The 14,264-nt window shown below is 38.7% G+C and overlaps 3 protein-coding genes across 3 annotated transcripts in view; 1 reads left to right on the top strand and 2 right to left on the bottom strand.

The window, feature by feature from the left end:
* The window catches only part of CBG00366, a gene marked incomplete at both ends in the record, with an annotated part of 14,538 nt that extends 10,555 nt beyond the window's left edge, over positions 1-3,983 (bottom strand). The window contains 11 exons of the mRNA XM_045244724.1: positions 544-1,002; positions 1,073-1,586; positions 2,104-2,205; positions 2,254-2,436; positions 2,692-2,796; positions 2,842-2,936; positions 2,981-3,121; positions 3,336-3,487; positions 3,534-3,712; positions 3,759-3,856; positions 3,888-3,983. Coding sequence (XP_045091554.1) covers positions 544-1,002; positions 1,073-1,586; positions 2,104-2,205; positions 2,254-2,436; positions 2,692-2,796; positions 2,842-2,936; positions 2,981-3,121; positions 3,336-3,487; positions 3,534-3,712; positions 3,759-3,856; positions 3,888-3,983 — 2,124 coding nt within the window. The remainder of the gene's footprint in view (positions 1-543; positions 1,003-1,072; positions 1,587-2,103; positions 2,206-2,253; positions 2,437-2,691; positions 2,797-2,841; positions 2,937-2,980; positions 3,122-3,335; positions 3,488-3,533; positions 3,713-3,758; positions 3,857-3,887) is intronic.
* Positions 3,984-4,564: 581 nt separating this feature from the next.
* On the top strand, positions 4,565-7,242 carry CBG00365 (the record flags this gene model as incomplete). Its single annotated transcript, XM_002632305.1, has 10 exons — positions 4,565-4,669; positions 4,955-5,094; positions 5,150-5,227; positions 5,277-5,526; positions 6,061-6,355; positions 6,402-6,508; positions 6,552-6,752; positions 6,798-6,949; positions 6,994-7,123; positions 7,174-7,242. The coding sequence occupies 10 exons, from the start codon at positions 4,565-4,567 to the stop codon at positions 7,240-7,242; spliced, it is 1,527 nt and encodes a 508-aa protein (XP_002632351.1).
* A 105-nt stretch (positions 7,243-7,347) lies between these two features.
* CBG00364 lies at positions 7,348-13,300 on the bottom strand (the record flags this gene model as incomplete). Its single annotated transcript, XM_002632304.1, is given in 10 exon segments — positions 7,348-7,519; positions 10,694-10,940; positions 11,031-11,137; positions 11,183-11,323; positions 11,374-11,476; positions 11,944-12,019; positions 12,022-12,123; positions 12,244-12,540; positions 12,873-13,068; positions 13,233-13,300. Coding segments are annotated over 10 exon segments (1,509 nt in total).
* Between the last annotated feature and the right edge of the window lie 964 nt (positions 13,301-14,264).

Raw genomic sequence — 14,264 nt, 5'->3', positions numbered from 1 at the left:
ACCCGGCCTAGAACCACGTCAAATTGGCCTAGAAAACTTGCAAAAGTCAGGCCACTACGTTAAAATGGTCTAGAAATCACACCAAGTGAATGTCAGACCAACTCTGGGTTATTTTATCATGATGGCCTAGAAAAGTCAGATAGCAAAAGTTAGGCCATCACTTCAATATGGCCTGAAATTCGCCTAATATTCGGCTGGTGTGAATTAAGGTCGTTTGAAGTGGCGGCCTAGCTTTTGCAAGTTGAGTTTTTTAGGTCATGAAAATTGCAAAAGTTAGGCCACCACTTCAACATGACCTAGAAACACACCAAGGTCATGTTGAATTACTTCTAGATCATATTAACGTGGTGGCCTAGAGAATTCAACGCAACTTGCAAAAGTTAGGCCACTTTGTTCAATTGGTCTAGAAAACACACCAAATGAATATCAAACCATTTCTAGGCAATTTTACTAAGATGGCCTAGAAAATTCAACTTGCAAAAGTTAGGCCACCATAATAAAATGGCCTATTTAGAAAGCAAAATTCAAATTTTTTATAATTACCTCTGCCCACAACTTCCTATAATACATGCTCATATGTGGTTGAAGAGCAAAAATCGGCGTAAACGAGCACGGCTGATAGTCATTCTTGTTTCTCTTGAACGGGAAATACTCCTCATACATTTGTTTGTACATGTCCAACCAGAACTTTTGTTTTCGATCCTCCATCTCGTAAATCGACAAATCAAAGTCACTCCAGAACAAGGTACGGTAGGTCTCCCAGAGTGATGCTCTTGAGATGGTCAGGGCTACTGAGTTGGCGTGCTCTTCGGTGAGTGGTTGATTGGTGATGATGTGTGGGGAGCTGATGGTAGCCAGGAGGTTTGGTTTCGTCACAAACATCTGGAGGAACGTAGGGAACATGTCAGCAGCGTCCCAGTCGGAGGCGTAGAATGGAGACCATGGGATGGCGATGTCACGGTATGGCGATTGGGAGAGAAGCAGTTGAACACTTCGACCGAACTGAAAATAGGAGAAATTAGAATTTAGTTTTGAATCTCCTACAGTAGGATTTCTACTGTCCCCTCCTTACATGGAAAAGCAACTGTTGTAATTGTTGATGATGCAGAAGAGAAGGTCCATTCGCAGTTGGTGCCACTGCCGATCCAATGAAGTACACAATCTTATCCAATCCCCGTTCCTTTGACTCTGGTCTTGCCAACATCACATTCCATCCACCTCGTTTATTCTGTCTATCATACGGATCGATGTACAGCCTGCCGTAGTGTTGACCACTGAACTTGTCTCCAACAGAATAGATTCTGGCGTCAGCATGAGCTTTCTCGTATCCCTTATCAGTGATATCCTTGAATTCCAAATTGAAAATATGGCCAACGACTCCGACGATGTTTTGGAATGTGGGCCAGAATGGGAAGTGATTCATCAGGTCCAATGGGTTGACGTCGTAGTGATGTTCAGCTTCTTTTCTGCAGACGTATGGCATATCGTAGGCTTGGAGCTCTCCGGTGATTAGCTCACAGCGGGACGCCCAGGCAGACCAGGATTCCATTCGATCGATTACGACAGGACGGATGCGGCGGGTCAGACTGAAAAAAAGACAGAATTAGGAATCAATATTATTTTCGGTACAATCGAATCAATCGAAACGTGACCTAGAAAACTAGTTAGGCCACTCGTAGTTAGACCTTATTAAAATGACCTAGAAAGCTCCACTTGCGAAAGTTAGGCCATCATGCTATAATGGCCTAGAATATGGACTGGTAATTAGCATTTCATTTCTAGGCCATATAAAAATAAATTAGTGGCCTAGAAAACTCAACTTGCGTAAGTTAGTCCACTATGCTAAAATGATCTAAAAACTCACTAGATAAGTACTAAGTCAATTTGGGTTATAAAAATTGGTGGCCTAAAAAACTCGACTGACGAAAATTAGGCCACCATGTTAAAATGACTTAGAAATGGCATGACAATCTCTTGGTGTGTTTTTAGGCCATAAAAATTGGTGGCCTAGAAACCTCAAAAGCTAGGCCACCAAGTTAAAACGGCCTAGAAGTACCCAAATTTTACCATTTTTTGTTCAAAACCAAAAGCTTCAAAACTTACGCATTGATAAATCCTCTAACAGTGTCTGGCGACGCCGCCATTTTATTAGCCAATCGATGCTCGGCAACCGAAGCATAGCCAAGCGTTTTGGCTAGTCCTTCGCTGAAAATTGCTCATTTCCGGAATATATAGCCTCTCACTGCCTCTCACTTATTATGTCTCAACTCTTCAATATTGATAGAATTATTGTAGAAATCGTGATCGAAGCCAGCTTTACTCGTCCATTTCTCCCACGCCGTCGCTCTGAGTTGTCGATCACCACAGTACTGCATGAAGGGGTAGATGGTGTGGGGTGTCATACGGCCACGCCATGGTCCTGATTCCCAGCTTTGTCTGGAATTGGTTAGGAAGCATTATTTCGGGTCATAAATGAGCGATTTTTAAAAGGAAAAACGGGGTTTCGAGCAATATTTGAGCAGTTTTGAGCAATAAGTTTTGAGCAGTTTTGAGCAATACATTTTTTTTCTCAATTTAGCTCGCAAAATGATTTTTAGAGAGAATGTTTGTGATTAAATCCAGATTTTTCGTTGGTAAATGATTTTTTTTATCAGTAAATATTAAGAATTGTTTCAAACTATGAATTCTTACTCATCGACAGCTAGCTTTTGCAAAATGTGCGGTGGAGCATCCTTGATGATTTTCTTATCGTTCACAACGAACGTCTGCTGATCGTTGGTAGACATCACGCCGGTGCTGAAAATCAGATTTTCTAGAACTGCTTAGAATTTCAAAGCTTACATGTACTTGCTCCTATACTCATCGATGAATTTGCTCCATGATCCGAGCACTTTTCGGGTCTTATCATCGTGTTTGTCAAGGCCGGAAGCTTTGATCTAGAACGCAAATTTATGAATTTTCGTTTTTAGAATAAATTCACCTCCAGCAAATACCACTCAAGAAGTCTGGATTGCCACTCGGAGAGTCCGTTTTCTTTGGACTCGTAAAGCTGTTTAATGGCATCTTGGAAATCTTTATTCGTCAATTTTTCCATTTGGTCACGAGCGCACATGATTTTGATCTGAAAAAAGAAAGAATTTGGGATGCTCAGCGTCAAATTTTACATTTTCTGACTATTTTCTCACTGGGAAACTTTCAAATAAAGCGATTATTAGCCTTTTAGAACGTTCCCTAAGATTTTCTAGAAATTTTCGGCGTCAAATTTGGAATTCGCCTTAAAAATTGGATGTTTTGCATTTTTTCGTGTTGAAAATTTCTGTTAAAAAATCACTAACATGATGAAGATCGGCATCAAAAAGTTTCCTATTACAATCTGGCCAATCAGTGAGCATTTTCAGCACGAGCGTCTGAAACGCAAAATTCACATCGTACTCCTCGGTGAGCAGCGGATCGACGACGTTCTCGAATTTTCGATCTTCGGCTGGCACTGAAAATAATTGTTTTTTGTCGAAAAATATTGAATAAATGCATACAAGTCGCCAAATGCTCCATATGTTCCATTACAGTGGCTCCGTAGTCCATGAGCATTCTCACAGTTCCCTCGTACATTTCTCTGGGCTCCGCGGTCGCCAATTTCGGCCAATCTTCACTTTTCGCAATGTTACACATGAAACAGTTGTTCTCTACAGTCTCTTCCGGAATTACGGGAAATCTGAAAACTGGCATTTTTATAAAAAATTCAAAACTTTATTCCTTACACAACATAATATCCCACAACCCTTGCTGGCGTCTCATTCCCCATTTTGAACAGAATTTGACGTTTTTGCTGTCTGGGCAACACATTTTTCGATGGAATCTGTATAAAATAGCTTAGCAATAAGAAAAACTACATCTTTTGAACTGACAATCAACCCATTGGTTTGATGATGGATTCTTCTTGATAGTAGCTTTCCAATGGGTATCCGACTCGTCGATCGTAACATTTCTGTAACTATTTTTTTGATATTTTCAGGTTAAACTTCTAAAACAGTCGCTGAAAAAGTACGAAAAACGAGAGACCCCGCAAATTCCGGGGAAAAAAAACTCCGAGGAAAAAAAAACTCCGGAGAAAAGTGGGCGGAGTCGGGGGCGGAGCCTAAATATTTTTCAGTTCCGCCGTTGCATGCGTCATCGATTCCTGGACAATTTTTTTTTCCCCGGAGTTTTTTTCCCCGGAATTTCCGGGGTCTCAAAAACGATGCTAGTGGTATGCAGGCGCGCTCCACTGTCACGTGTTAGAGAGAAGAGACACAGAGAAAGTCTGTTGACACACTTTCGGTGGCGGATTGACGCAAAATCCGCTTTCGGCGGGTTTTCAAAAAAGAGACGAGCACCAGAGCGAGATGCAATTTCAGAAAATCTGACAAAAAAGGCAAATTAAAAAGAAAATCGTGACCTCAACCTAGAAAATTGGGCGGGTCAACAAGCTGGCACTGTTGGCAGCTCAGGTACATCAAAAAGGCACAAAACTAGACAGCTTTCTCGTTGACTTCTTGAAAAAAGCGTCACATATGAAAATAGGAAAATGTCGTCGTTGAACGATGAGCCAGATGAAAATAATCATATTTTCTACGATCCAGTGACAATTTTGAGACCGATTTCTCGCGCTACTGGTATTAATTTGGATCAGGTATTAGTTTTGAACGAATTTTAGAAAAATAATATTTCAAAAATAGATTTAAAAATCTCTTAAAAAGCTATGCAACAAATATTCCTCATAGAGGGCTCGAACCCGTGAGGAACCGCACCAAAACCTACAGCGTTAGCCAGTAGGCCACGCCATCGCACTGCTCAACAATCTGTAAACTGCGTATAGAAAGAAGGGGGAAAGCTTGCTTGAGCGGGAATGTCAAGCTCTCCAGCCTCAAGCATACTAGTTGGTTGACCTCCAATATTGAAAATTTCCAATTTCCAGTTAAACTTCGTGACAGTTCTTTTCTTTTCCTTTGGCTTGGGATACTGGTTCCGTCTACAGTTCCGTCAGGCAAATCGTACAACTCGTGCCGCCGTGAGCACTGGAATAGGCCTGGCTTTCACCTATTTTTGCTATGGAAAGTATGATTTTCTTTCAAACTTTTTGGGGTTAATTCCTTTTTTCCTTTTTTTTCAGTGCCATCATCCATCTATTCATCAATGGATTCGGTAGCTATATCCTGATGCTTACAGTAACCCCAAGACACGTTCATAAGTAGGTTAATATGCAATTGCGCTCTAGTGACAAACTTTCCATTCTCTAGAGCAGTATTTGCCTTTGCCATGGGATATCTTCTTTTGATACACGCCTATCGTTGGATGTATCAGAAGACGTACTGCCTGGATGTGACTGGGAGTATGATGGTAGCAGTTGGAAAGATCACACTTTTGGCATCGGCTATTACGGATGGTATGGGAAGAGAGGAATCGGAATTGAGTGCTGGACAGAAGAGAGATGCGGTCAAGAAAATTCCGAGCTTGCTGGATTTTGCATCTTACATGTTCAATTTCCAGGTAGAGTTTGAAATTCTTCATTTTGGAAAAATTAGAATTTTCCAAATTTTTAGATTCTTAGAATTAGATTCCTCGGATTTTTGAGGATTGTTACTTGTTAGGGCTCTTGAACTCTAGATGTTTGATTTTTTAGATTGCTTAAATTTTATCTTGACTTTTTAGATTTTCAGAATTTCGAAGATTCAGGATTTTTCAGGTTTTCAACATTTTTGAAATCTTAGATTTTTAGATTTTCAGAATTTTTGAAATTGTGAATTTTCAAATTTTTAGAATTTTTGGGATTCTATATTTTCAGATTTTCAGAACTTTCAAATTCTAGATTTTTGATTTTCAGTATTTTGGAAATCTAGATTTTTGAAATTTTTAGAATTTCGAAATTCTAGATTTTTTATATTTTAAAATTTTTGAAATTGTAGATTTTTTGATTTTGGATTTTCAAGATTTTTTAGATTATCAAAATTGCTGAAAGCCTATTTTTCAGATTTTTAGGATTTAAAAACTACGGAACCCTGATTCTATAATAAAACTTTTCAGACAGTAATCGTTGGTCCCATGAATCACTACTCCACCTGGTCCACTTTCTTGGATCTCCAACACGTCCCAACCAATGAAAAAACCGGAAAACCCTACGATCCCACTTCGACAGCAATGCGAAAATTTGAAATTGCGATTGGATTTTCTGTGGTTTACACAATAACCGGACCATATCTTCCAATGACATTGACTTCGGATCCAGTGATCAATGAGTACAATTTGTTTATTTGGTGGTTGATTACAGTAGCAGCATCTACAGTACACAGGCTCCCCTATTACTTTGCTTGGACTATTTGTGAGTTTTTATGAAAGAAGCTCTGAGAATATATTTTGTTTTACAGCTGATGCCATCTGCAACGTCTCCGGATTCGGTTACGATGGCCTTGACGATGAAACTGCGGAGGCCAAGTGGTCTAAGACTACAAATGTGAAACCATTGAGAGTCGAGGTAATATTCGGATCTAGGTTCAGATAAATTTAAAATTTTCCAGTTCGGTCAAAACTACAAAGAGATGGTTGACAATTGGAATATCTGGACAGTGGCGTGGCTTCGACGAGTTGTGTATGAACGAGTGGATGGTCCCTACCGTACTCTGGCGGTTTATGTGACTGGTGCCGCGTGGCATGGATTGGCTGTTGGATACTACTTCTCCTTCTTGACAAGTGCTCTGTTCACACTTACTGCGGCTACGGTATCGATTGAAAATCTTTAGATTACAAAACTAAATATTTTTCAGTTCCGCCGTTGCATGCGTCATCGATTCCTGGACAACTCAATGCACAAATTGGTCTATGATATTTTTGGAATGATTGTCTCTAAATTTGCAATCGGTTACATCCACTGGCCATTCTTCGTTATGCACTTCTGGCCGAGTATTTTTGTCTACAGGTTTTTTTTAGATTTCAGACAAATACATTTGTTTTCGTTTTTAGAAAACTCTACATGATTCCTCATCTTATCGCTCTCTTGATTTACTTCTACCTTCCTCAGATTTTCCCTCCACAGAAAAAGAGCAAGGAGATAGTGTCGAGTGCATCGAGTAGTAGCCAGCATACTGAGAAGGTAGAGTGTTGGATTAAAAAAAAAAGAAGAAAAAGAAGAAACACTTTCAGTCTGAAATCTCAACAAGACAAAGCTCCACTCGAACGGCTCTCTCCAGTCGGACTGTCATCGAAAAATAGAATCGATTGGCTCTCGTGAATCATATTGAATGGCTATTATTGTGTTTTTTTCTGAATAAACGAATTGCAATTGTGATTTCTATGTTATGATTATGACTCTTTTTTTCACATAGAATAGAAAATTCCATTTTTGTAAGCTGCAGATTCTCCATTATTGGGTTTCAGTTTCAAAGGGACCAGTCGATTGTAGAAAACTGACATCAGAACGAAGGCAATGAAAATTGTAGATGATTGGAGGATAATGACGTATTTATATCCAGTGTGTTGGAAGAGGAATCTGAAAATTGAGATTTTTTAATGTGAACATCTTGAACAAGGCTACACAATCTTGTTGTAGTGAAACCAGCTCATCAAATGCAACTGCGCTCTAAATAGAAAAAAAACGTACGTGATAATAATACTAGCCACAAATGGTGTGACACTTCCTCCGAAACTGAATAGCCCTTGCATGGTTCCTTGCTTTCTGGGACCAAGAATTTCAGAATACAATGCTGCAGCTGGAGACTCGACGAATGGAAAAGCGATTCCGAAGAAGAAAACGAATGCGAAGATATAGAGAGCCATTGGGACACGAGTGGTTGAGCTACACCAGGTGTAGGTGTCAAGACATCCTCCGACGACAGTAGTGTTGGATCCTGGAATGTGGGAAAATTGATTTGTTTTTTCGGAGATGTTGTCGATTGAGGATACAAATGATGTATGTTCCTAAATTCCAGAGATCGTACCTGGTGGCAGGAAGTTCAATGGTCCCGAATAGAACCACCATGGGTAGTTGACCAAGTGGAATGCAATAAATACAGCCAATCCGAACAGAATCTGGAGACGTTTGTCGCTGAAAATCAATAAGTTATTTTATTTTTTGAAAAAGATTATGGTTGTTTCTAGCACCTAACCAGTACAAAAATCATGATACAGATTTTTCATCTGAACCAACTCATAAAAGTCTGATCAAAAAGCAGAAACCCACATTTTTCCAATTCTCGACTTTCCAATTCCAAAGTTAGTCAGAACCGAAACTAGACAACCGGCAGATGACATTATTCCATTGTATAGAATTGCTTGAGAATCTTTCCAATTATAAAGGACGGTTGTGAGAGGAGTGGACATTCTGGAAATCAAATTTTCTGTTGTGATGGCTAGTTTCTCACAGATAAAGGATATCAAGATGATGTAAAGATAGTTCTGAAATTGCTGAAAAACTTACGCTTCAACAGTCGTAGCAATCATACTCGCAATCATGTACAGATAGATACAGATGAGTGCTGGGACCAGGTCGAATTTCGGTACAACTACATAGTTGGTCATGTCTGAAAACCTAGTTGTTTGAAGCAAACTGGTATCTTTAAAACTAACCTTTCTCATCACTGTCTTGGTTTTTATCAATAATTCCTGCGTAGTCTTCATGGAAGAAAATGAGCATCAAAACAGCTGCCAGGACACAAATGAGCGCCATAAGATATGCAGAGGCGGTATACATATCGATTTTTACAATTCCCAGATTGTAGCCTTGTTCGCCGAGGGGAGTGAAGAATGCCTAAATGTATTCGTAAAGTATATGTTTAAAAAAATTGTAAATCGAAGACTCCAACAGCTCACATTTGATGAAAGGCATAAGCGTACAAGAATCACTTTAAGATTTTTAAACAACTTACCGAGATAGCAGGTCCAAAGGAAAGTCCAAAAACGTATCCAGCAGTTCCATATGAAATAGCTTTCAGCCGATCTTTCGGAGTGGAAGCGGTTGCTCCATAGGCTCTCAAAGCCGCCAGGTTTCCAACTCCAAGTCCTGTGACTACTCTGGCAACCAGCATGTACCATTTCCCATGTTGTTGTACTTCACTAATTGCTCCATAAATTAATTGTCCAACTGCCGCAATTAGGAATCCGGTAATAGTTGGCCATTTGCACGACATTGTTTTTTGGTTCCATAGTCCGTAAAAAATATTGGACTGTAATGATAATCTGTTATTGCTTTTGGTGTTATTAGTCAACTTTTCTTTGTCTGTATATCAATACACCGGACTACCTCCTCCTTCACCAATTTAATTGTTTTAACCGACGGGTGTATGTAGGTGTGATAAATGTTTTGAACCTAAAAACAATCTAACGTATTGTTGAACATGTTCCGTAATCACCTAACAACTTTTTAATCACTTTTAGTCTCACGTGAGAAGGGGGTCGTCTTGCATCTAGAACCCAATCACGAATTTTCAAAGTACTGAAAGAGTTTGACACATTTTTCCAGCTAATTTAAAACCTCATTAGGGGAAATTATATTTCACAGGAAAGTTAAAAAAGCAGTGCTCCAAAATAACTCACAATACAACAGCCAATATTACAAGCTGCTACCACCCAACCAAAGAAATCCAAATCGGCAGTTTTGTCCAATCCAGAGAGATATGGCCACATGGACATGTAATAGACAGAAATTTGAACACCAACTACAAATTGCATCCCAATTGAAATCCACATGCCTCGCCATACTGTAGATCGTTCGTGGAGTGGGGAGTGGATGCTGGAAACAAGGATATTGGTCTGGCTATAAGCTTTTTCTTAGTACACACCTATCCAGTGAGATTCCAGGATCCTTGGACGGTAAAGAAACCTGTGATTCTGTTGGGGAGACTCCCATGATCGAATTTTTCATCTCAGAAAGTAATGTGGAAAGACGTAGCTAAAATACTGTTAATTAAGGCTTTTTAGAAATATAAACTGAATTTTAGAGTTACTAGGCAGAAATTTATGTCTGTTTTGATAATAAGGAGTAAGCGAGAGGCGGAAACAGTTGGAACTATTTGAAGTTGAACTTTAAAATCATAACAACAGAATAACAAAAAACATTCTATGTTTTTATGAACAGTGCTGAAGATTCGGCTTCAAAAAATCCAAGTTTCAGCCAAATTATGCGATTGGCCCTGAATTTGTTCATTCACTACACTTTTTCAAAATCCAGACAATTCTTTAAAAATTTTCATGAAGAATGCCATGAAAAACTATTATTTATTTGATAATTTCCAAAATTGCGAGATCATTCGGTACATACAAAACAAGAATTTCAAAAAAATGTAAAAAAAGTGATAAATTATAAAAATGAACAGGTTATTTGTGCAATGCTATTTTTCTCCGGCTGATGTCTTATGCCGTCGTCTTCTGATGATTCCATTTTTTACATGGAATAGAAAATTCCATTTTTGTAAGCTGCAGATTCTCCATTATTGGGTTTCAGTTTCAACGGGACCAGTCGATTGTAGAAAACTGCCATCAGAACGAAGGCAATGAAAATTGTAGATGATTGGAGGATAATGACGTATTTATATCCAGTGTGTTGGAAGAGGAATCTGAAAATTGAGATTTTTTAATGTGAACATCTTGAACAAGGCTACACAATCTTGTTGTAGTGAAACTAGCTCATCGAATGCAACTGCGCTCTAAATAGAAAAAATAAACGTACGTGATAATAATACTAGCCACAAATGGTGTGACACTTCCTCCGAAACTGAATAGCCCTTGCATGGTTCCTTGCTTTCTGGGACCAAGAATTTCAGAATACAATGCTGCAGCTGGAGACTCAACAAATGGAAATGCGATACCGAAGAAGAAAACGAATGCGAAGATATAGAGAGCCATTGGGACACGAGTGGTTGAGCTACACCAGGTGTAGGTGTCAAGACATCCTCCGACGACAGTAGTGTTGGATCCTGGAATGTGGGAAAATTGATTTGTTTTTTCGGAGATGTTGTCGATTGAGGATACAAATGATGTATGTTCCTAAATTCCAGAGATCGTACCTGGTGGCAGGAAGTTCAATGGTCCCGAATAGAACCACCATGGGTAGTTGACCAAGTGGAATGCTACAAATACAGCCAATCCGAACAGAATCTGGAGACGTTTGTCGCTGAAAATCAAATAGTTGTTTCAAAATATTTTTATAAAGACTCACATTTTTCCGATTCTCGACTTTCCAATTCCAAAATTAATCAAAACCGAAACGATACAAGTGACAGATTCAATGATTCCATTGTAGAGGATAGCTTGAGAATCTTTCCAATCATAAAGAACGGTTGTGAGAGGAGTAGACATTCTGAAATTTGAAATTCCTCTAGTGACGCCTAGTTTTTGACACCAGCTTACACTTCAATATTTGTGGCGATCATACTGACAATCATGTACAAATAGATACAGATGAGTGCTGGGACCAGGTCGAATTTTGGGACAACTACGTAGCTAGCCATGTCTGAAAATTTCGATTTTCGAAAAAAAAAATGTTTTTATAACATTATGCTCATTTTTAATGTTTACCGTACAACCTGATTTAGAAACGCCGGCCCTTCTATCTTTTGTGGAGCCTCTAGGATGGCACTTCAATTAGAGGGACCCTTCTGATGCATGTTTTTTGAAATGGGGGGGGAGGGGGTTTATTCCTACCGAATCGTAATATTTCTTATCAGATGTTAGCTTTATCAACTCATATAAACAAACGAACGCAATCAAAAGACAGAAATAGAAAAAAAAAGCAAGAATACAAACGGAAATGATGAATTTTATGTCATACCAAAATGCCGTATTCCAATTAACCTATTTTGTAAGAATTTGGCCAATTTTTCGAAACCATAAGGCAACGTCTTTGAGGTTTTTGTTAAATGCTTACCCTCTCAATCAGTTCTCCTTATTCTATTTTAACTGATTTAAAAAACAACTAACCTTTTTCATCACTATCCTTGCTTTTATCAATGATTCCAGCGTAGTCTTCATGGAAGAAAATGAGCATCAAAACAGCTGCAGGACACAAATGAGCGCCATAAGATATGCAGAGGCGGTATACATATCGATTTTTACAATTCCCAGATTGTAGCCTTGTTCGCCGAGGGGAGTGAAGAATGCCTAAATGTATTCGTAAAGTATATGTTTAAAAAAATTGTAAATCGAAGACTCCAACAGCTCACATTTGATGAATGACGTGAGTGTTGATTTGAATCACTTTAGGATTTTTGAACAACTTACCGAAATAGCAGGTCCAAATGAAATTCCAAAAACGTATCCAGCAGTTCCATATGAAATAGCTTTCAGCCGATCTTTTGGAGTAGAAGCTGTTGCTCCATAGGCTCTCAAAGCCGCCAGGTTTCCAACTCCAAGTCCTGTGACTACTCTGGCAACCAGCATGTACCATTTCCCATGTTGTTGTACTTCACTAATAGCTCCATACATTAATTGTCCGATTGCGGCAATTAGGAATCCGGTAATAGTTGGCCATTTGCACGACATTGTTTTTTGGTTCCATAGTCCGTAGAGAGGGTTGGACTGGAAAGATTATTCGAGTGTAAGTTAGAATTATAAGTTTTTTTCTCTTTTTCACCTCCTCAAACACGGAACTAGGTGTGCTATGAACTAAAAACAACACATAACCGTAATTTTTTGGAGCATGCTACAAGATAACATGAAAACTTTTTCACTTCCAGTTCTGCACCTAGAACCGAATTTCGAGTTTCCAAAGTACTGAAAAAGCTTCAGTTCTAATCAACTTATTTGATAACGGCAGTGATAACTGACACATTTCTTCCAAATTTTGAAGCGCTCAGGTGGAAATTGATAGATCGAGAGAAGTTAAAAGTTTTGAACAAAATAGAACTTACAATAGTACAGCCAATATTACAAGCGGCTACCACCCAGCCCAAGAAATCCATATCGGCAGTTTTGTCCAATCCAGAGAGATATGGCCACATGGACATGTAATAGACAGAAATTTGAACACCAACTACAAACTGCATTCCAATAGAAATCCACATGGCTCGCCATTCTGTAGATCGTTCGTGTAGTGGGGAGCGGATACTGGAAACGAGGATATTCTTCTAATGTTCCATGATCCCTCCGGAGGGCCCTTCCATTAGAGGATCCCTTCCAATAAAGGGTTCTTCTAATACATGTTTTATTGTAGTTTGGTCATCTCGTAACTAATAAATCTGGTCTGGCAATAAACCTTTTCTAGTACTTACCTGTCCAGTGAGATTTCAGAATCCTTGGAGGGTAGAGAGATTTGTGAATCGGAAGGGTAGACTCCCATAGCTGGAAATTTATGGGAAATTATTGTGCAAAAGGCGGTTTTAGAAACTGAAACAAAATCTAAAAGGAACTAGACAGAAACTGATGTCTGTTTTGATTATAAGTGATAAGAAAGAGCAGTAACCAGTCTGATAACCATTTTGGCTCCACAGGTATATAAAAACAGAATAATCAAAAAACAGTTAGGATACTGTAATCTTCAAAGCTAAAAAAATCGGAATCGAAAGTTCTAAATGATAGGGGCGACATAATGGGAAATGTAACGCTCTCTCTGTTCTTATCTTATCACTTCCCTCCCTCCTCTAATACCCTTTTTCTACTATACCCTTATCAATTTTCTGACTTGTCCAAAAAGAAAAAAAAAATGCGAAAAGTGTGAAAAATACGCATGTAATTAGAGAAAAACAGGTACTAGGTACATGGTGGAAATACTTTGAGGAGGACAATCAGGTGATGACGGAGGAGGCGGCGGCATGTGTGTCTTTAACTGAACCTGAAAATTTTAAGACAAATTGAACAAATTATGATAAGAGAAAAGAGGAAAGGTTATGATGCGCCTTCACATGTTTTACAGACAAAGTGAGGTGAGAAGTCAAACTTTTTGAAATGTAATGCAAATTCTAATATTTAGGTTATAATTTTCTAGTTTAACAAACATCTTGAAACAGTTAGTTTTTTGAATATCGGCAGTGTTACTGGGAACAAGAACTGATTGAGAATTGCACATTTTCTATTTGTGAAAGGGACCTGAATTTCGACTGACAATGAGACTAAAACCAAAATTGAATAGGAAAATTGTGTTCCCGTTGTGCATACATTTTCGAATCAAACTTTTATTATTGCGTTTTTCAGAATATGTACAGTACCGTTCAATAAAATGTACATAAGCATTTGCTTAATTACTTGAAAATTTAAACGCTGTATTAAAAGGTGTGTCTTTCAGGATTCGGGGTGTCTTGTTTCGG

The sequence above is a fragment of the Caenorhabditis briggsae genome (genome assembly GCF_000004555.2).
Source record: "Caenorhabditis briggsae complete genome, chrIV, whole genome shotgun sequence".
Lineage (NCBI taxonomy): Eukaryota > Metazoa > Nematoda > Chromadorea > Rhabditida > Rhabditidae > Caenorhabditis > Caenorhabditis briggsae.
The sequence above is the reverse complement of the archived record's forward strand: the minus strand, read 5'-3'. Positions and strand labels throughout refer to the sequence as shown.